Raw genomic sequence first — 21,096 nt, 5'->3', positions numbered from 1 at the left:
TACTTTATTTATAAGGTAAGGTACTTACGTACTTCTTTGTTCCAAACGAAGGAAAACGAAACTACGATGGAAAAGGAAAGTACTAAATAGATATCAATAATCCTCTCTCTCTCTCTATATATATATATATGTAAAGCTGATTGCATGATTTTAGTTGAAGTGGCTAAATGATTTTTCTGACCACAGAATAACTTTGTTATGTCCACGTTTTAGTTTGGGGTAAACCAAGATGGAATTTCTACAAGATCTGTATCTTCAAGTGGTGGACCTCCTACTAAGCGTGTGGCTATTTATGTGGGTAACCTCACATGGGTAAGTTTGGATTACCAGAAAATAACACTAATCAAAGTTAATTTCCATGTATTTTGCTGTAATTTTTACCCAGCTTCTTTTGAGACTTAGTTACATCACTGCCTTTAAATGTACATTTGACAGACTGCAATGGTCTTGAAACTGACTTGTTGTGGAATACAGATGACTTAGTTTAAACAAATAAGCTTATTCATAGGTCTTTATTGGAGAGTACTGTATTGGTTAGAATTTTTTCAATACACTTTAGGGATAACACTTTGTTTATATAGAAGCTGAAACAAAGAATTTTACAAATGTTCAGCTTAACTCTTTGAGACCCACATGTGTCAATTCAGTGTACTGTTGTATGGTTTGTTAGTACAATGTACAAAATTACTGGATGAAATTGTTTGGAATTTCAGAATTACTTCCTACAAATTATGTAGCTTTTTAAAATAAAATATCTTATTTTTGTATGTGATGTGTGTATTCACAGCTTTCATATTTCATGACAAGATTTCATTATAATAATTTTTTTAAAGAAATGATCAAAAATGTTCTTGTAGATTGTAATTAATGAGGTTGATGTCCTCCTGCATACTTTAAACATTTAATATTAAGTTTTATCATAAAACTGTACCTTGTTTTGGTTTGAAAAACAAGTTATGCAGTTTGACTGTTTACAGTAACGAGTGTACAATAAAAATAATTCATTTATGTCAAAATTATAAGCAAGCTAACTTTTTTTGTTAAACTGTTGATCAGGTTTCATTTAATGTATTTTAAATCTGTTTCATATGCTTCTATAAACTTGTTTCTACATTTCATTTTTGCGAGTTTCTTTGCCCATTCAAGAAGCTGCTTAGGCCAATAAGGCCTAATGCAGTGGCATTGTCTGCAGAATGAAACTTGATAGGATCAAGTACGAAATGATTTGATTAAGCCTACCTCATCTTGTTCCACAGAAATGGTTTATCTCTCCATCTTACTTTAATATAATTCAAATGAAGTATAAACTGACAAAGCAAGTTTTTTACAAACTTAAAAATATCAGGACTGTAATGGGAGTGGAAATTGTTCACAGACACCTTTCTTCTAACAATGTATCACCAAGCTAAACTTTTGTCACCCTTATAACCTTTACACATATTGCTGCTGAATTGAAAACATTATTGCTCTTACAATTCAAAGGAATAGAAAAATTGTGTTTAGATTCAGCTTCATGAAGCTGAGATATTGGCAATTACATCACATCATGACAACTGAAGCTGAAAAATAGTAACTAAGTTTATAAATCTACAATTATTTTAAAAGTAACAATGACAAATGAGTTATATTTTGATAAAAACTCATAACTATTCTCCAATGGTTTTATGAGTACCATCTTGTATCTAGAAAAAAATTCAAGAAATTCTTAAACATCAATAAATTTGTCGAGGTACATTGAAAGCAACATGAAATCAAAATTTGTGATATTAAAATATTTTATGTGTGGTAAGCCAACTACAAGTTTATTTTGCACAGTTAATTCAATAGTGCAATTTTTCCTTAGAGGCAAGTTTTATTTATCTGGGTATCAAAAGAGTTAAATCACTGTAATACATTAAAATTTAACTTTCTATTAAATTTGAAAAATATTATACCAGTTTATTTTCCTTTCCCTATCTAAAAATGTTCAATATGTCCTAAAGCCCAATTGTGATAACTTTTTATGCCTTTATGAAATTTTGTACAATCCTTATGAGTTAGTAGCTAAGCTATTGGATTAATAACATTCACAGAGCAGTTGGAGACAGTTTTTATTTGTTATTGATAATGAATAACAATACTTCTGTTACTGTTTTACTTACTTTACATGCACATGTAAATATATATATATATATAATTTTCCATACACCATTTTAAACATTTAAAAATATTTTGACAAAAATAAAATGTTATTTTTAAGACTTGTTGTCTTACCTTGTCATGAAGTTCTGTTCATATTTATATTGTTATTTCTAACATGATTTTGTAATTCTTGCATAATTTAAATTAAATGTACAGCATATTTGCAAAACATATAGGTTAACAGTTATTAGGCACTAAAATGGTTCCATTGCACCTTCCAGTATTCAGAACAGTTTGACAACTCCAGTGCAAGAGCATCAATCTTTGAACATCTTTTCTTTTTATTTTATTCTTGTGATACAGCATCAGATAGTTTAATATTCTCATGCACAAGTCTTGCACATGAATAAACTTTTATTCAAGCTGTTAGGCTGTTTGTTTAAAGATGTGTATCATTTACTGTGTCATTCAAATAAATAATCATATGTGTTTGTGTTAATAGTTGCAGTCATTTCTTTTTTATTTTATAGGGGATACTTTTCATTATTGCCGTCAGACGGCAATATTGACCCTAATCAACATTTTTCACACCTTGATGAAAATATACATTAGATATAACTCATCCCCACCAGCATATGCTTAGGAAAATGATGAAATTTTTGAACAAAAGTGAAATTCTAACATACAATTTGAATGTAAAATTATTTTTTTATAGCATTTCCTTACCTTCACAGATACCATTATTGTAGACAATTGCACCTACTTATAATGGCAAACTTGTATGTATTGTCATAAATTTTGAACGCAGCAAGTTTCTGAGTTATAAAGACAATTGATATTAAATTAATACAATCTTATTTTACAAATTTAGTATTTGTGACTACAGAGTATAAAACAAAGAAATTGTATTGTATTTGGGTGCAACCCAAAGATTTTCCTGTAAATATAGTTTGGGAGAGGGAGTATTTGATTTGTTGATGCAAAAAAGAATCTGCAGCATCATTAAGTTTTTTCAGTTATATTGAAATGTATTAATTATGATTTCTCTGTTATGTTTATTGCAAGTGTTTCTTATTTTGATATGAAGAAGCAATATAATCTAATTGTTTTGCTGGATTTTCAGTGGACTACAGACCAAAATGTTATTGATGCCATCAACAGCCTTGGTGTAAACGATGTTTTAGATGTCAAATTTTATGAAAATCGGGCCAATGGACAATCAAAGGGGTAAGTAATATGGAATTGTGAGTTTTATATAAGATATAAAAATAAATGCTAATGATTCTGTTATATAATTGTATTTAAGTAAATAAAAAAAGACTTGGGATAATCTCGTTGGTAGGTTTTAGCATTGTATTTTATATTAAAACTGTAAGTATACAATCAGGAAAATTTGATTTTTAATGGAATATATTTTTTTACTAACCCTTTCTGGGTTAGGGAGCACCTTTCAGATATCAAATTTTAAACTTTATGTAAAAATAATCTTTCAAAGCTATTTCAGAATTGATATTTTGTCATTTGGTGAGATTTATGTAAGTTGCAAAGAAAAATTAAAAAAAATGTTCAAATTTCCATTTGAGGAGTCTCATCTGTAAACAATACCTGTATAGATTTTTTTAGAATTGTTTTGGTCATCCCAAAGCATTGGTTTATATTTGCTGAGCAACTGTTATCAGGGTTATGTTCTCATGTTGTTTTCCTTCTCTTTCTGTGAATGTTATTAGTACAGTTCAATTCTGACCCTTTTATGATCTCATAACAGGTGATTAAACACCTACTAACGAAACTCAGCTTGCAAAACAGCTACAGACAAAATGTAAATACTATTAGATAGAGTAAAGTATAAACTACTTACATCAATGTAAATTGAAAATAGTGATGCAAGACATAGTTTATTGTTTTATGGGAAAGACCTAGTTCATACAGAGAAGAACGGTGGAATGTGGTGGGGAGTTTAGGAACAAACCACAGATCTGTAATTTTTTATATAGTTTATTTAAGTGCTCTTTTCATCCCTGAAAATGTTTGTGTTAAATTATATTTATTTGAAATATATAGAAATAGTATTCTATGACAATACATCAATCTGGTGACACAGATGTCACTTAAATCCTTGTTTATTATATGTTATTTAATTTATTGGAGGCATATAACAGAGATATGTAAAAGAAATTATAATTTATTGGAAAAAAGTATATATATCACATATAAGTTGATTTTGACCAAGATATTATTAGCAAAGTATTGTTACCTAGTTTGACCTATCTCCATTTTGAAATTTCAGCTTCTGGGCCATCAATACGTGTTTATCAGTTTGTGTAGTGTTTTTATGATTTTTTAGCTGGAATTTATTACTACTGAAATCAGCAAAATAAATATATTAATAAATATCAATCAAGTTTAAGCTTACTAGATATATGAAATGAAACTTTCTAATTAATATAATAAATTGAAATTCTAAAATAAAAAAGTATTTTAAAGGTTTTTTCAGAAGGGTGTCTTCCAACAAAAGTTTGGAAATTTTTGCAACATAGAATATGATAAAGTAATATTAGTTAATATATTATTTTTTAAGACAAAACTTGATATTATTTAAAAAGACTGTTCTAAGTGTCATGCAATATAATTAAGTATTTTCACTATGAAATATGGGTAAAAAATGGAGACATCAGTGTTTTAAAAAATACAATACAAATTCTCAGAGATCATGTACTATTTACCCCATTGTAAAAACATTTGTAAAATATTTGAATGTCGTAGTTCATTCTGTATTAGAAGCTCCACAAACACACACACACACACACGCACACACATGTATACCTCAGGGATTTAGTAGATTGCATCATTATTTCTTTAGTTTAAAATTTAATTAATATAAAATTTTATGAACTTTTTTTGAAAGAAGTATGTAAGAGAAATTATAAGAAAGAGGTTAAAGATAATTTAAAAAAATTAATTTTATAATGTTATTACAAATCAAACAGAAATTTTGCCAAATCTTTTTATCCAGTAAAGAAAGACAGCCAAAAATAATTAGTATTAATATCTATTTTGCTTATGATATTTTTTTAAGTTCAGTTTTTTTATTTAAATGTGCTTTTCTAGATTTTGTGTGGTTACACTGGGATCTGAAAACTCCTTTAGAATTGTTATGGACAAACTCCCAAAAAAGTAAGTTTTCAATGATATAATTCTTTAACCATTAAAGTTAGTATCTTCTGAATTATGATTCAGATTTAAAGATACTAACAAAAGTTTTTAGCTTTACTGCATATATTGTGTACATCATACTTCAGAGTTTAAATACATTTAAAGATATTCTGTGATCTCTCAGTGGTCTAATATATACAATGCTGATAGAGATGAAATGATAGTTTGGTAGTACGGAATGCTGTAATTATGAATATTTGCAGTAATACAAAGTAGGTTTTAAAAATTCCATTCTGCTCTGAGTAACAACATAATACAAATGAAGCTTTTTGTACTCACTATATGCTGTACTCACAACAATTGTCTGATTCGTGTAGAGCAGAATATACTCATCCTAATCATTATAAATGTGCCCAGTAGATATCTGAGAGAATTATAGACATTTCTTAAAAGACAAAGAATATTGAATTTGATGCATAAAAGTATTTTTAAACTTAAAATGAATATCACTTTGCATGATAGATAGGCAAAATGTGAAAAGAAAAAAGACATGAGAAAATTATTGCTTTACAAACCTTAAGACTTAATAAAAAAAAAATATATATAATGTTTACTGATAATTTGCCAAATTTCATTAACATTTGCTAACTAATTTAAAAGTTATAGCATGAAAACTAACAAGCACAAAATGGTTACGAGGTCAGTCCCTGGTACCGAGACAGTGCTGAAAGAGTTAAACGTGATGTTATAGAAAGAAAAAAAGTGGTGCGACATACACTTTGATCCACCTGTATCCATAGAGTTAACACCTAGTCTGCGAGTTAATGAAATGAAATTTGGGGACTTGGGTGAAATATAGAGGGGTGTTTCAATAAAGGGTTAGGTCTGTTAACCTAGAAAAATTGAAGAAAAAATTTGATTTTGTATTTTTCCACATGTTTGGTTTTGTTTGGAAGGTTGGATGGAGGTATGGGTTTTACTACTTCATAGCCTAGTAACTAGTGCAATGTTGACCATGCTGATAGACAATTCAGATTCCTGATGTTGCAAGGAGTTCAAATCTCTATTCAGAATTCTGAAAAAAAAGAGTACCAGAAAACCTTATTTTAAAATCAACTCATCAAAAATGTATTTTTGACTTGCAGGCTGAATATTAAATGTGATGTAGAGTTGCAGTGATCATTTTCACAATTAGTAGCTTATAAGATTACCTGAGTTTAATTGTTTATTGTCAGCCTTATATTTTGACAATTGGGAATATATGTTATAAATTCTTTTACTTATATTTCTCGATAGTATTAATATATACTATATTGTTGTTGGGCTTAGGATTTTTATACTGTAGGTGTCTGTGACTTGTTAGCCATAAATTCATTTATCGTTATATATATTCGGAACAAGTTAAACTTTTGTACAACAAATTCTTCAACACTACAGATGTTATGGACATATAATAAACACTATATGTAGTTCTCTCCTTCCACTTGGGCCTATTCAGTTGACAAGCCAAACTATCTTCTATTACTATCACACTAGTATTCTGTGTGTGATTCACTTACAATTGTGGTGCGAGTTACCATAATTGTTTGGTCTTCTTTCATTTTTTTTTGAAGATCCTGTGTTTCTTCTGTCAAAGTACTCTCAGGCTGATTCAATTACTTTAGAACCACACTTTGATGGAATAAGTTATTTTTATCTTCTTTTCTAGTGTTAGTCTACACCAACATATTAAATGTTATGCCTAGCACTTCTACGGTAGTCAACTTCACACCAAACCTTTCATTTTGTAACTTTACTTTCTTCTGCTATTATCTGTTTGATGTTTTTGCTCATCTTACACTATTTATATCTTTATAACTTAATCATCTGGCCGATTTCTATATTCCCGATGTCAGTGTAGTGCACGTGACGTTCAGTAGTCTCAACATTAATGAATTATTAACAAAACCTCCTATAATCATCTGCTTTATGATAAAAATAAATCAATCAATAACATCTAAACTAAACAGACTTTTATATCCTGATATTTATTTTTTATTCTATGACTAGTTACTAATGACTAATTAGTTTATATTTGTATGTATTGGCTACTAATCTGCTGTTATCTTCAGCGAACTTGTGAGACGGATTTTTATTGGCAGTAGGGATGGAATTTGATCTTAGTTATGCTTTTTAAAAAGGCTGGCTTGCTATCCACTCAAGTGGGTCTTCCTTCACAAATTTTTAGTTAAAATGTAAGATATAAAATGATTAGAATTTAGTAACAGTATTAAGAAAAGAAACTATTTAAAAGTAGACTTTTGTGATCGCATAGCCTACTGACCATGAAAATGATTGTTTGTGAGTGTAAAAGTGTCATAAAAAATTAATATATTAGCATGGAATTTAGAATTTGAAAATTGTGGGAACTGTGGCATCCAGAAAGTTGGTTGACCCTAATTTTTGTGAGTTCTTGAAATATTTTGTGTTTTTATAAATAGGTATTTAGCTATAGAAAAAAGTACCTCCTCTCTTTTCTTATCTCTCATCTGTTCCCAGGGAACTTCATGGACAAAATCCAGTTGTAACACCATACAATAAGCAGAGTTTGAATCATTTTGAAATGCAAGCTAGAAAACCCTCTCCAGGTATGTGAAAAGTTTCCCTCTGTTTTACATGTAAAGATATCGAGAAATATATACGATTTTTCTTAATTTTTACTGACTTTAAGATATTTTCATTAAATATTTATTTTGAACTTGAAGTTTTAAAGATATCTATAGAATATCAGTCATTTTTCAACAGTTCATCCTCCCTGTGCTTGTTTAACAATTCTAAGCATGTAAGTTTTTAGTGTTTAAATATATTTTTTCAATTATATATGTGTGTATTTTGGGGTGGGGGTAGTTAATCTCAATAAGATCAACTTCACCAAGCTGATTGAAAAAAAGTGTGTGGTATTTGTTTGTTGTTTTAAGAACAACAACGTATTTTAAGTTTTCATATCTTACAGGTGATTTGTTTAAACTCTGAAATTGAAGTATATTATTTTCTGTTTAATAATATGTAAGGAGAACTGCTTGTAATGACTGATAGAATTAGCCCAATCTCTGATCGGCACTAAAGGTGTTAATGAAAGATGCTTTTAAATTATTGGCTTGTAGAAGAAAGTTAAAGATTAAAAAGTTTTTTTAAGATGATGCTATCTTTAATGTTTGAAAATTGCTAAAAAGTTATCCATATTGCTGTACAACCTCTCAATAAAATTAATTTATTTTATGTAGTTGATAATGAATGAGTAGGTTTTATATTCTTGTTTAAAACTTTTTTTTGCAACCTTTTAAAGAAAATTAAATTTCCATTCATTATATACTTTTTCTCATCAAGCTTTTCAATATTAACGGTTTTGTTGATTTTTAAGCAAAACTGCTTTTTTACCATTTTACCCAGGAAACATGGGTCGGGAGGGGATGGGTAGAGCAGGACCACCAGGTGGTGGAATGAGAGAGAGAGAGTCAAGGGGAGATAGAGGTCCATCAGGAATGAATAGAGGAAGAAGTAATGGCCCACCTAATTTTCCACCTCAGCAGCATATGCATGGGCATCATGGACCTCCTGTGGGCCCACCACCTCCACAGGGGCCACCACCACAATTTAATCAAGGTACTGTTTCATAATGATTTAATTTTAAAAACTTTGAATTTCTCTTTTTCATCATATTATACCTAAATTAGTTGATATATCATTTTTTTAAAAATAATTTTTCTTTCTTTTAAACTCTTGAAATGTTTATATTGACTGGTACTTTTTAATGGCTATTAACCCCATATTTATGGTGGAGTCAGTGTGATGTAATAGCTTTTTTACAGAGTTACTTTCAGAATTTAATTAAACGACTTTATTATTAATCATATAAATAAACTAGGCATCAAAACATAGTTTTTAAATAAAATAGTATTATTATATAAGTTTTAATTTCTTAAATTCAAGAGAAAATATTAAGTAAATTCTCAGTTTTCACTTCTCTGTAATACATGACAGTTCTTTGCTCTGAATTGCCCATTTTAAATTTTTCTTGTACTTTTATATGATCTGAGTTTGGTGAAAATTACACACATGCTATAGATATTGCTAAGCCATAATGTAAAGTTGTAGTTTCCCAGCTTCTTGCTTTACTGATGCATGTAGAAGAAAGTCAAACCCACATGTCATGCCCCTTCATTCACATCCTTTTTTTTCTATCAAAAAATGTTTGTAATTTTCCCTGAAATTTGCTATTGGGTTAATTATAACCAACAGAAAGAGAAAATTCTGATTTACCGAATGTCGATGAGACTACCTCATATATATGCCAGGTTTTGATATAATTTGGTTTAGTTTCATTGTTTACTGCCTTTGGAGTTCGGCTTGATGAGGTTTTTTTTAATCCACCTATAGCTTAGTTAAGAATATAGTTAAATTATAGGAATTTCTGGTTTTTTTTTGCTGTGATATAATTTTGTAATGAATTGCATTTTTGAAATTTATAAAAATTATTTTATGAACTACCAACGTTGTTACATAAAAGTAGGCTTAAGTTTCTTCATCTACTTCATCTTTCCTATGACAAAAAAACAAGCTGAAACATAAGTACTAAATTTTTTGTTTTTTGTATATTCTTTATATTTATTGTTATAAAAGTAACTAAAATATAAAAATTGGAAACTTGATAGGTTGAATAATAAAATTTAAATAAAAACAAGAGGGAGCCCTCACTAGCTTTGGTTGTAATTAGATCTCAAATCAGTCAAGAGTTGGAGTTACGAGGTAAAAGTTTCTACTTGAGTTTCTTCTATACCAGCTCTTAAATTTGAGATTTGTAACTGTGAGTGCATAATGAGAGATATCACAACTCATGTTTTAAATAATATTTTATAGGTTTCTTTTGAAATAAAGGAATAAAAACTTGGATAAAATAGAACTTTTAATTATAACACACTTGATAATAGTAATTTCATTAAAATACATTGTTAGTAATGTGGTTTACTTAATTTTTTAATGTAATGCAGTAACATGTGTAGAAAGGAATTTAAAAATGACATTGATCATTATAGTGCCTTCATGGGCTTCTTTCTGGTCTGGGCCCTATGCCTGTGTGTTTGGCCTTCTGCTTAATTGTAATTCTTTATTTTTGTGAGGATATGTTAACCCTATGTGAAAGCTATACATAGCAACATTGACTATAATTTCAAATATATTAGGTATACATGAAATTTGGTAAGCTAGTAAACTTACAAGTCTGTTGTACACAGCAAAAAAAAAACAAAAAAAAACAGAATCTTTAGCAAAGTAGTTATATTTCTAGAACCTCCTAAGTGAATATCAAAAGTTTTTTTGTAAAACCATACCTTATATCTTATTCTCTCTATCTTAACACTAACTTTAACAAAAACATTAATGTAAAGAGAAATGAAAAGCTGAAAAATATGAAATAAAATATTTTTTTCTTTCTAGAATGACTAGATTGTAACAGACAGTTACAATTATTTTCCTAATAACCTTAGCTTCTCACCTTCTCACCTCTGTTTTCCTTTAATCCTATGGTTTTATTGTTCTTCACATTCTCTCTCTTGGTATCAAGACAAGCAATGAATCATCCAACAGGAGAGTGGAGAGCTTAAGATAAATAAACTATCAAGTTCATCATGCAGTGTTAAAATATGTTCCTTGAAGAGTGATTACAAAACACTTTATGTAATTCTATTTCATCTATGTTTTGTAATCTAACATAATAAGTTTTTAATTTTTATACTTTTGTTAAAAAAAAAAGTGAAACAGTAAATGAAAATAACATAAAAAATACAATAAATTTAGCACTTACCTTAGCCCTGCTCTTGTAACTTTATTTTTTAATCTATCTATCTTGGTGGTTTGAAAATAATTCATGTAGCTTTGAAATATACATTTTAGAAAACAAATATCAGGCACTTGAATAAGAATGTCTCAAAACTACTATGTTTTTTCTGGCTTTCTAACTAAGCTATAGAAAGGTTTAAAAAATTTCATTACTGCTTGGAACACTAACATTTAGTCTACGCACATCAAGTTCTTAAAAAATAATAGCTTTGACAGTGAAAGATAATCATACAATCTTTAGATTTATACAGTTTACAAAATGCTTTTTCTATTGGTTATAAACATGTTCACTTGACAAGTAAGCATGAGTAAGTAAGTGGCTTCAAAAGCATGAAGAGATGGGAGGTACCTTGGATGGCAAGTGTGATAATTCAATGGTATATCAGAAAATCAAGAAGATGGGAGGTTCTAATTTTATATTATGGCCTGCTGATATCTATACTTTGTGCTTCTAATTGGTTTGATACTCTCAAATCCATAAATATATTACTGAAATTAAATAGGTAAGTAGAGAAAAACTAAAGGAAAATTGAAAGGGCAGATGTGTTACATGACACAGAGAAGTGAAGATTCAGAATTTATTTAAATATTTCCTTTTGAAATTAAGAAATTAAAGTTTAGATAATATAAAACCTTGAATCATAAACTATGTTTTAATGCCACTTTGACCAAGCTGAGATTATAGGGTTAAACAATAAAATCAAGGTTTTTTAATATTTAATATTCTGAGTAGAAAATGTAGAAATATGTTTTTGGGGGAAGGGGGCCATAGCTACTACACAACTTACAGGCTTCAGATGACATTGATCTTGAATTGTGGATTTTATCATGCCACATTCATAAAATACAATAACTAAAAGAATGGCTAGGATAATGTGATTTATCAGGTGCCCTATACTTATTTTTTATATTTTTTCTTAGCTTTTCTCAAGAATCAGCATATACACTACCACTGAACATGTTCAATACTTTAAACTGTTGGCAGGTTTTAAAAATGTCAGTATCTCATTATTTGGTTGAATGTGGCACAAAGCCCTTTCACAGCAGGTGGTATTAACTGGCTGCCTTCCATTTGGTCAATAGTTGGAAATTAGTAATGGTTATACCCATATTTATAGGGTTTCTGACCTGGCCATTTAGCAAACATTAACACAAGGTGCTGTTTAGTTTGAAAATAATAATAAATACTCTCTTATGAACTTGTCATATATTTGCCACGAAAGCTGAATATAACACACTAAATGCATCTGAATTACATATACTATAGACGTATGTTTTAATTTTGAGTGTTGTAATAAAATTGCAGATTTTATTTCATTTTCTGCTGTAAGGATGTGTGAATGGTTCTAAGCTAAGTAACACCTTTTGCACTTTGTGGTAAGCACTTTATTAGTTTGTAATAATCATTAGAGAAACTTTGCATCAACAATAGTTTCCTGTGTGCTTAATCATGTAATGTTTGCTTCCTATGGAGAAAAACCTTGTTTTTAAATTAAAAAGTATCACATACTCTGAGTGGACACAAACAGTTGATTGAATATCATTAATTTATAATGATAAGTTAACAAATTTCTCACTAAGGATGTTCCCCTCAACTATGGGGAACAGGTCCCCCTCCACCACAGATGCATCATCCACAAGGCCCTCCACCTTCAAGACCTGGTCCTCCACCAATGGTGGGACATCCTGGAATGCCTCCACCACCACCAGGCATGCAAGGACCTCCACCACCTCGTCATGGTGGCCCACCTCCAGTATTACCTGGAAATATCAGAGTGGTAAGATTTAGCATTTAATGTGTTCTTGCTCTCCTTAAATTCTAGACTCAATAAGATTTTCAATTTATTCATTTTTATTTATGTAAGAAGCTTTAATGGTCTTTGACCCTATTGTGGCTTGTATGCACTTTTCATGGATTATAGAACATGTTGTAATACATTAATGAAAACAAAACTTAAAACCCTTCTTAAATAGTCCAGATTCATCTTTTATTTTCACAGTACTAGATAATTTTTTGCTTCACTCTGGTTTACATATCTTTTCTGACCTTCGAACCCTTCAACTGGCATTATGGCAAAATGTTTAAATAATAAAAATGAATTTCTTTTATAATTAGTTGTCAGACATGTTATAATGACTTTTATAATCAATTTAGTTACACATACAAAAAGTTTGTATACCACAATACCCTCTCCAGACAAAATGTAAACATCCATCGTTTTTATTTTGATCATGTTGATGTGAAGTTGGTTAAAAAAGTTAATTTTTCTGTGCATTTCAGTGAGATTTGCTTGAATAGTAACTCTTGATACTGGTTTTTGAACACTGCTTTTGCAAGTTCTCCTGCAAATTAGAATGTCTATATACATAAATATAAAATAAAGATTTATAACAACTGCAATATCCTTTGTAGTATGGGCAGTGAGAATATGAATTGCAAGTGTAACCTGAAGCTTCTAATTGAGGGAATTGCAATGTTTATGTTTGAAAGTAGTTTTCTGCCATATGATTTTCACATTTGCAAAGTCTCAGTCATAAAATTTGTATAAACTTCCACCCACATTAACAGTTTTCTGCTTATTCCCGTTGCAATGCATATTAGATTTCTAATGTTATACTAACCACTGACTATAATTTGGTACGTTTACACAATTAAAGTGTGTTAAATGATGATAAGTTGCCTTTTAAACTGTTTTTGGTTTTCTGTCTAAAATTAACTATAACAAGAACATTTTTTAATTTTAAATGTCACATTTTCCCTTGGCAAACAATGCCTGTGACAATGAAAAAAAGCAGTACTGAAAAAAACTTGTGTAGATATTGAGTTTCAACATTATTTTAGACATATTTTGGCTATTATAATTTATGAATTGAATTATTCTGTTTATATTTAAGCATGAGAAATTCTAACTTCTTACTTATGTACACAGTTGTTCCCTTGTATTTGGAATAAAATGTAAAGAGCACAGAATGATTTTAATGGGTTTTCAAGTAATAATGCAAATTTATGTTTTTCATGATTTTAATCAAATAAATCATTTTTGGCTATTTGCAAGATAATTTTAGGTGATAAGAACAGAAGAAGCTGAAATTTATATGACATTGTGGGTTTAGAAATATAGATTTTATTAATCATTATTTACTTTAGCCTCCTCCTCATGGGCCACCACTACCTGGTCCAAGAGGACCACCTCCTCCGGACACCCGTGGCCCACCCCCACTTCGAAATGAATGGGATAGACCTCCTGGTAAAAAATGTTTTGAATATTTATTATGGATTTTTTTTTAAGTTTTGAATTAATTCTTGTTCTATAATATTCCATAATTTTTTTTAGTCTAACTTATTCTTCATTTACCATAATTTTTTTGAGTTTGTGGTTTAGAGTATTGAACAGGAAGTAAGATAAACAAAACCCAAGAAGTTTGATACAGTTTTGTAAAGGCAAGGGTTTGGTGTCATTATGGTTGTTTTAATGAAACAATGTCCTTAATTATTTTTGTTTGAAAGAGTTAGCTGTTAAAAATCTTGCACATTTTAGGGCTTAATTCTATATCAGTGACATTACAGAGAAATAAATATAATATAGCTTCAAAAGTTTTTCAGTTTCACAGTCATGACTGTAATAATTAAATTTGAAGATGAGTAATAGAATAAGGGTAATACAAGTACAGAATTTCATGGCCATTTACTCAAAGGTCCCCTACAGGCTTGGTCTCTTTGACTGACCTTTTAATCAATAGGTACTATAAGAGCATAAGTATTATTTAATATAATAAGTGTATATTCACAAAATTCGATAAGCTTTTAACCTTATGACTACTGGCTACTAATTTTTTTAGTAAGTAACATCACTCTAGTCATATTTCATTCCAAAAATAAAACTAGTGGATGAAATTGTTTAAAACATGACAAGAACATTCCTGAAATTTTGTAGTTTCAGAATAATAAACATTGAATTTTGATTTTTTCTATATCTAATAAAAAAAAAATTATTCAATGTAGTCATTTGCACTTGCACTTTGAATAGTTCACCTGCAAGTTGATTTTTATATGAGGTATAAAAAATAATATTTTTTATTTAACAGTGTTCTCATTTTATTTGTATAATCTGTAGAACCTCATAAATGAATATCAAAGTTTTTTAAGGAAAATATTTATATTTTATTTTCCATTTTCTGTACTATATCACTAACTATTATGATCAACATACAGTTCATTGAAATGTTTAAAATTAACAAATGGAAATATGTACATACCTTTCAACTCTTTGTAAAAATCCACTAGAATAGTCACTTTTTTCTTTTATGCATAATTTCACTTAGTTTATTTTTGAGTTTTAATTTTCCTTTCAAATTCTTCGTCTGTTATCTTTTATGCCCATAGGTTAAATGATGTCTACACGTATTTATGAAGGTATTTTGGCAGACTCCCCCGAGACACACATTGCCGAAACAAGATGACGCTTATACATGCCATCTTGTTTATAACCTTACAATATCCGGGCAACAAGTTAAATTAATAGAAATGATTAAACTGTTAAAATATGGTTTTTAAAACACACATAATACATAATTAACTAAAATATAAAAGTAAGATATAAAGAAAATTTAACTGTCTCTCTAACTTTAGCATATTTAGGTAAGAAAACACTGTGTGTGCTGTAGTAGATCAAGCAGGCAACAAAATAAATGGCAGTTACATGTATACCATAAGGTAAATTGTGTGCCAATTTCAAATTAACCATTGGTAGAGTATAGTGTAAGCTGAGCTCTTTATAATGACTGTATACACTTGCATCAACTAACTACATGTATGTTATATGTCTAAAGGCAAAGTATAGAAGGTGGGCAGGGCAGCCATCAAGGATTTGAAAATTTACTTCTTTTTCCCAGTGAATACAGTTGTAGAATTCAATTAGGTCACCAACATGTAGTTAGCATGTAGAAGCTCCTGTACATTGCCAGTTCATGAGGCTGCTAAAGTTGATATTTTTCAAAGCTTGTATGATGTGACACAAAAACTGCAGTGTAAAAATTTTTTGAAAGGTTTTCTTTGAAACAAAGTAATTAAAACTTAGATAACTTAAACTGAAAATTATAACACCTTATAATGTTACTTTCATTGACATATATTGATAGTAAAATGGTTTAATTAAATTTTGAATGTAATGCAGTACCATATGCATATAGAGTTTAAAAATGACACTGGTAGTCATAGGATTAACCCTTTTGCAAAGGGCTTTGTATGATATGCAAGAGTTAAATATTTATACTATAACCTTTAATGCAGTAAGTGTATCTTCACAAAATTTGGTAGACTTTTAGTAAAGATTACAAGTCTTTCATACACAAAAAATAATTTTTTTAATGAAGTATTTTTATTATAGATTTGTTTGTGAAAATATTGAGTCTGTTTCCTTACCAGTCCAAGTACGAAGTGATTTTCATGTAATAACTAAAAAACTATTGTTCATCCCCAAAATCTCAAATATAATTTGTGTTATCTCCAAAACCTCCTAAATACATTTCAAATGTTTGTTTTCAGTTAACTCTTTTGACACTGGCTTGGTCCATGGGACCGAGTCATGTGAGCTTCTATACTCATTTAAAGTTGACATAAATTTAATACTTATAACTAATAATTGGGTATATCTTCACGAAATTTGGCAGTCTTTCAGTTGATATTACAAGTCTTTCACACACAAAAAGTTGTATTTTTTAGTGAAGTACTTTTAATAAAATAAAATAAAGTTTAGTCCACGAATATATTGAGTATTTGTTTTGAATAGTCTGTGTGCAAAGTAATTTTCATGTTGAAATTAAAATACCTTTCGCCATCTCAAAAATCTCAAAATCCATTTTGAGATTAGGGTAGAGAAAATAACATATAAACTATAAGGATTTAGTGTAAAAAAAACGTTTGAAATGCATTTAGGAGGTTTTAGGGATTACACAAAGAAAGGGCAAGAAAAAAGAAGATTGGGTAAGTACTTTATTTCTTGTTTTTCATATTTATTATTATAAAAGTAACTAAAATTAAAAGTACAGATCTTTTTAAGTTATTTAAGACTAGAATAGGTAAAATAAGTAATTATAATAATATAATTAAAATTGTTCACGTAGCACGCCTGCGAGCAGCTTGTGTGTGATGTAATTCGATAGCGTAACATGAGCTGCACATTCCCCCGAGTGATTTACAACTTATAATGGCACGGATAGCAGTTAGTCACGGTTCAAAGGGCATTAAAACAATTAAAATTTAATTATAAATAGATGTATAATGTTACAAACTTATAGCTACTTAGGATAAACGAATGTAGTTTCATGTTACAATTTGAAGTTATACTACAAAAAAAAAGAAGGTTAATTTAGGTTTATTTCGATTTTTTATTTTTTTGGTGGTTACGAGGTTGGTCGAATTGACCGTCGATTGTTGATGAGAGTTAAGCCTGATTTTTTTTAGTGATTATAGTAAAGCACTTAAAAGTTTTTATTTAATTAAATAATACACCAAAGAATACACCATAGACTAATAACATGCAAAAAGTAGACAAATTTACTTCTAAAAATTATCCTGGCTTTCTAATTATGCAACAAGAGCCGTTAGAAATTCATCGAAGCTAGTTGTTAACTTTCCTATGGGAAAGATGTTGCTACTCAGAGTAACATTGACGGATATCTGTTCAAAACACAATGTTATACAATACGCCATTTCATAGATGAAAACCTTGACTTTCTATTCGTTATAAATAATGTATAATGAAACGTAAGAGAGAACTATCAACCAATTGTGAGTGAGAGGTGGGTGTGGCAGGAGGGGTCTGATTTTCTCTTTGATAGCTCTGTAACAAAACAAAATTGAAGGCCATAAAAGTTATGGTCTGTTTGAGCAATAATGATTTTATAGAGAATATTTTATGTTTAATTTCTTACACTTTCAACGGGTGATGGATAAAATAGGATGATGACATGCTAATACAAAATGTGTCGTGTGCGTTGCAATAATGGAAATTCAAGATTTTTTAATATATTTCCTTTTAGAATTAAGAACTTAAAACTTGTATGCTATTAAAATATGGATTATTAGCTAAGATTTTATGCTATTCTAATTGGTATAACATAAACAAAAAGTAGTTTAATAAAACATTAAAATCTTGTGTCATGCACAGTAAAGAGTACCTGTACCGATGGGGTTAAACTTTATATTTTTTCTGTACCCTAACTCTATGGGGTCTCGTAAACACCATAAGAAATTGGGAAATAAATATAAATTATGCCTTTTTCTTTCTAGAATCACTACATATTATAACAAATGTTTAGTATAAATAGCTTAAATCTCATAACATTATACATTTTTAATATTTTTATTATGTTGACCTACCAGCCATGCCTTGCTAACAGTACAGAAGTTACAATGACGAGGTACATGTACACTTGTGATATTGTATCAAATAATATAAAACTGACTTTTAGTCTTTACAAAATGACCTGTATTGGCTGTGTTTTAGTAGACTAGTATTTTGTAAAATAGTCACATTTCAGTTATTGTACATTATATATGTATATACATTAATACTATTTACAAATAAGTTCTTAAACATTTTTTTTTAAATGTAGAATAGTAAATAAAGTAAAGCAAACAATTATCTCTTCTAATTACAACTTTGTACTCATTTGCTGCTTATCTTAGGTTGTTAAGTCTTATGAAATTTCCCATGTGAAGGATGTGAAAAGGTTTTATACAAACATTTTAAATAGAAAAAATCATAAATTACTATATCGATACCATAGAATTTCACTATAATTTATCAAGTATAGTAACTAAGTTGTATTTTGGTCTAAAAAATGAAATTGTGAATTCACTGAAGACTTACCTTATTATTTAAAATCTTGTGTGAAAAGAACGAGATTAACACAATAACATGTCAAAATGGCTAAGAAAACCACTAAGAGGACATTCTGAGCTTTCAATTTGTTATTCTTGTCATATATAGAAATAAGTGTATATAAGGGAGCATTTCCAAAAATGGAAAGAAGTTAGTGGGGGGGCACTGCGTTTGAGTCATTACATGAGCAATATCTTAACAAATAAAAAAGATAAGAGGTTCCTATTTTATATTCTAGCTTGTCAATATAGTTTGAGTTTCTAATTTGGTCGAAAGTATAGACTTTGTATTTTGACATCACAAACATCTAATTTGAACCAGTGCTGCTTTCAACATACCACATGACACACAAAAATTGATGTTTTGCTGTGTTTTTTTAATATTTACTTTTAAATTAAGAAATTAACTAATGTATAATACTAAAATTTGAATTATAATCTACAATTTGATACTTGTTTTGTTTCTTGTTTTCTTCATGCAAATTTTTTAAAGGCTTAGAAACTTACATCAAGCAGCAACGAGTACAAAGGATGTAATTGTTTGCCTTACTTCTTTATTTATTGTTCTATGTTTTAAGAAAAATAACTTTAGAACTTATTTCAAAAGAGCAATAATCTATATACATAAATAATGTATAATAATTGAAATGTGACTATTTTAGAAAATACTAGTCTACTAAAACACAGCCAAGACAAGTTAATTTGTATAGATTAAAAGTCAGTGTTATTTAATTTGATATGGTAACATGAGGGCACGTGAGCTGCTTCGTTGTAACTTCCGTATTTTTTGCCAAGCACGGGTGAAAGGTCAATATAATGAAAATAATGAATATATATAAATCTATAATGTTACAAGATTTAAACTATTTCATCTACACATTTATGTTTTCAGGTTATAATTTGTGTTCATTCTAGAATGAAAGATGCATAATTTATGTTTATTTCCTAATTTGCCCCCCAGTAGCACAGCGGAATGTCTGCGGACTTGAAATGCTAGAAACCAGATTTTGATACGCGTGGTGGGCAGAGCACTGATAGCCCATTGTGTAGGTTTGGGCTTAACTTCAAACAAACAAAATTTCCTAATTTTTTATGGAGGTTGCGAGATCAGTCAAATTTACCGAAGCCATACACAGATTAATTACTGAAAATAACAGATAAAATATAAAGTTTTTTTTAAGAAATGTTTGATAACTATCTGGACATTATAAAGATTTTGCATGTGAAATTTTGAAATATTCTGATGTATAAAAGTATTTTTAATGTTCAGATGAAAATTACTTTGCATGACAGATAGGCAAGATGGGAAAAGAAAAAAAAAAGGCATGAGAGAAACATTACTTTACAAACCTTAAGACTTAATAAAAGAATTAGATATTTTGTGTATGAAAGCATTTTAATGTTTACTGATAAACTGCCAAAAGTACTATTGACTACTACTAAATACAACCTCTAAATAAAATGTCCAGAAAACATTGTTTTGTCACGTGCTTTGTTTATCATTCTATGATTTGTCAAACGTGAAATAGAGTGACTGGAATAACATGGTACTGAAATTGACACCTTCGACTAGGATTGGGTAAAAGTTTTACAACTGAGTTTTAACATGCCCAGACTCTGTTTTATAAAGAAAACAGACTAGAAAAAGGTTTAGAGACCAATCATAGATGGCAGAACCAGAGCTAAAGTGCAAGGAAAATGTTGAAAAAGATTTTTCATTAGAGGGTGTTTACTTATTTATAGTCTCAAATGTATTTTGTGATTTTTTTCTTAACTCTTTCAGCATGGGCTTAGTCCCTGGGACAGACCTCGTATCCATTTTGTGTTTGTTAGTTTTCATGCTATAACTTTTAAATTAATAAGTGAATGTTAATGAAATTTGGCAGATTATCAGTAAACATTACAATGCTTTCGTATGCAAAATATAAATTAGTTTTAATTAAGTCTTAAGATTCGTAAAGCAATGTTTTCTCATGTCGTTTTATTTTTTATTTTTGCGTGTTGCCTATCTATCATGCAAAGTAATATTCATTTTAAGATTAAAATACTTTTATGCATCAGAA

General features: G+C 29.2%; 1 protein-coding gene across 6 annotated transcripts in view; it reads left to right on the top strand.

Moving 5' to 3' along the window:
* The window catches only part of LOC106458905 (cleavage and polyadenylation specificity factor subunit 6-like), an 82,698-nt gene that overhangs the window by 26,533 nt on the left and 35,069 nt on the right, over nucleotides 1-21,096 (top strand). For 3 of the 6 annotated variants that reach the window (XM_022385275.1, XM_022385274.1, XM_022385273.1), the window contains exons 4-10: nucleotides 214-312; nucleotides 3,245-3,348; nucleotides 5,230-5,295; nucleotides 7,813-7,901; nucleotides 8,704-8,916; nucleotides 12,730-12,926; nucleotides 14,297-14,396. In XM_022385275.1, coding sequence (XP_022240983.1) covers nucleotides 214-312; nucleotides 3,245-3,348; nucleotides 5,230-5,295; nucleotides 7,813-7,901; nucleotides 8,704-8,916; nucleotides 12,730-12,926; nucleotides 14,297-14,396 — 868 coding nt within the window. The remainder of the gene's footprint in view (nucleotides 1-213; nucleotides 313-3,244; nucleotides 3,349-5,229; nucleotides 5,296-7,812; nucleotides 7,902-8,703; nucleotides 8,917-12,729; nucleotides 12,927-14,296; nucleotides 14,397-21,096) is intronic. The other 3 variants (XM_022385278.1, XM_022385277.1, XM_022385276.1) reach the window with 2 other exon arrangements.

Source organism: Limulus polyphemus, unplaced genomic scaffold (genome assembly GCF_000517525.1).
Source record: "Limulus polyphemus unplaced genomic scaffold, Limulus_polyphemus-2.1.2 Scaffold532, whole genome shotgun sequence".
NCBI classification, from domain to species: domain Eukaryota; kingdom Metazoa; phylum Arthropoda; class Merostomata; order Xiphosura; family Limulidae; genus Limulus; species Limulus polyphemus.
Note: the sequence above shows the minus strand (reverse complement) of the source record. Positions and strands in the feature narration are given on the sequence as shown.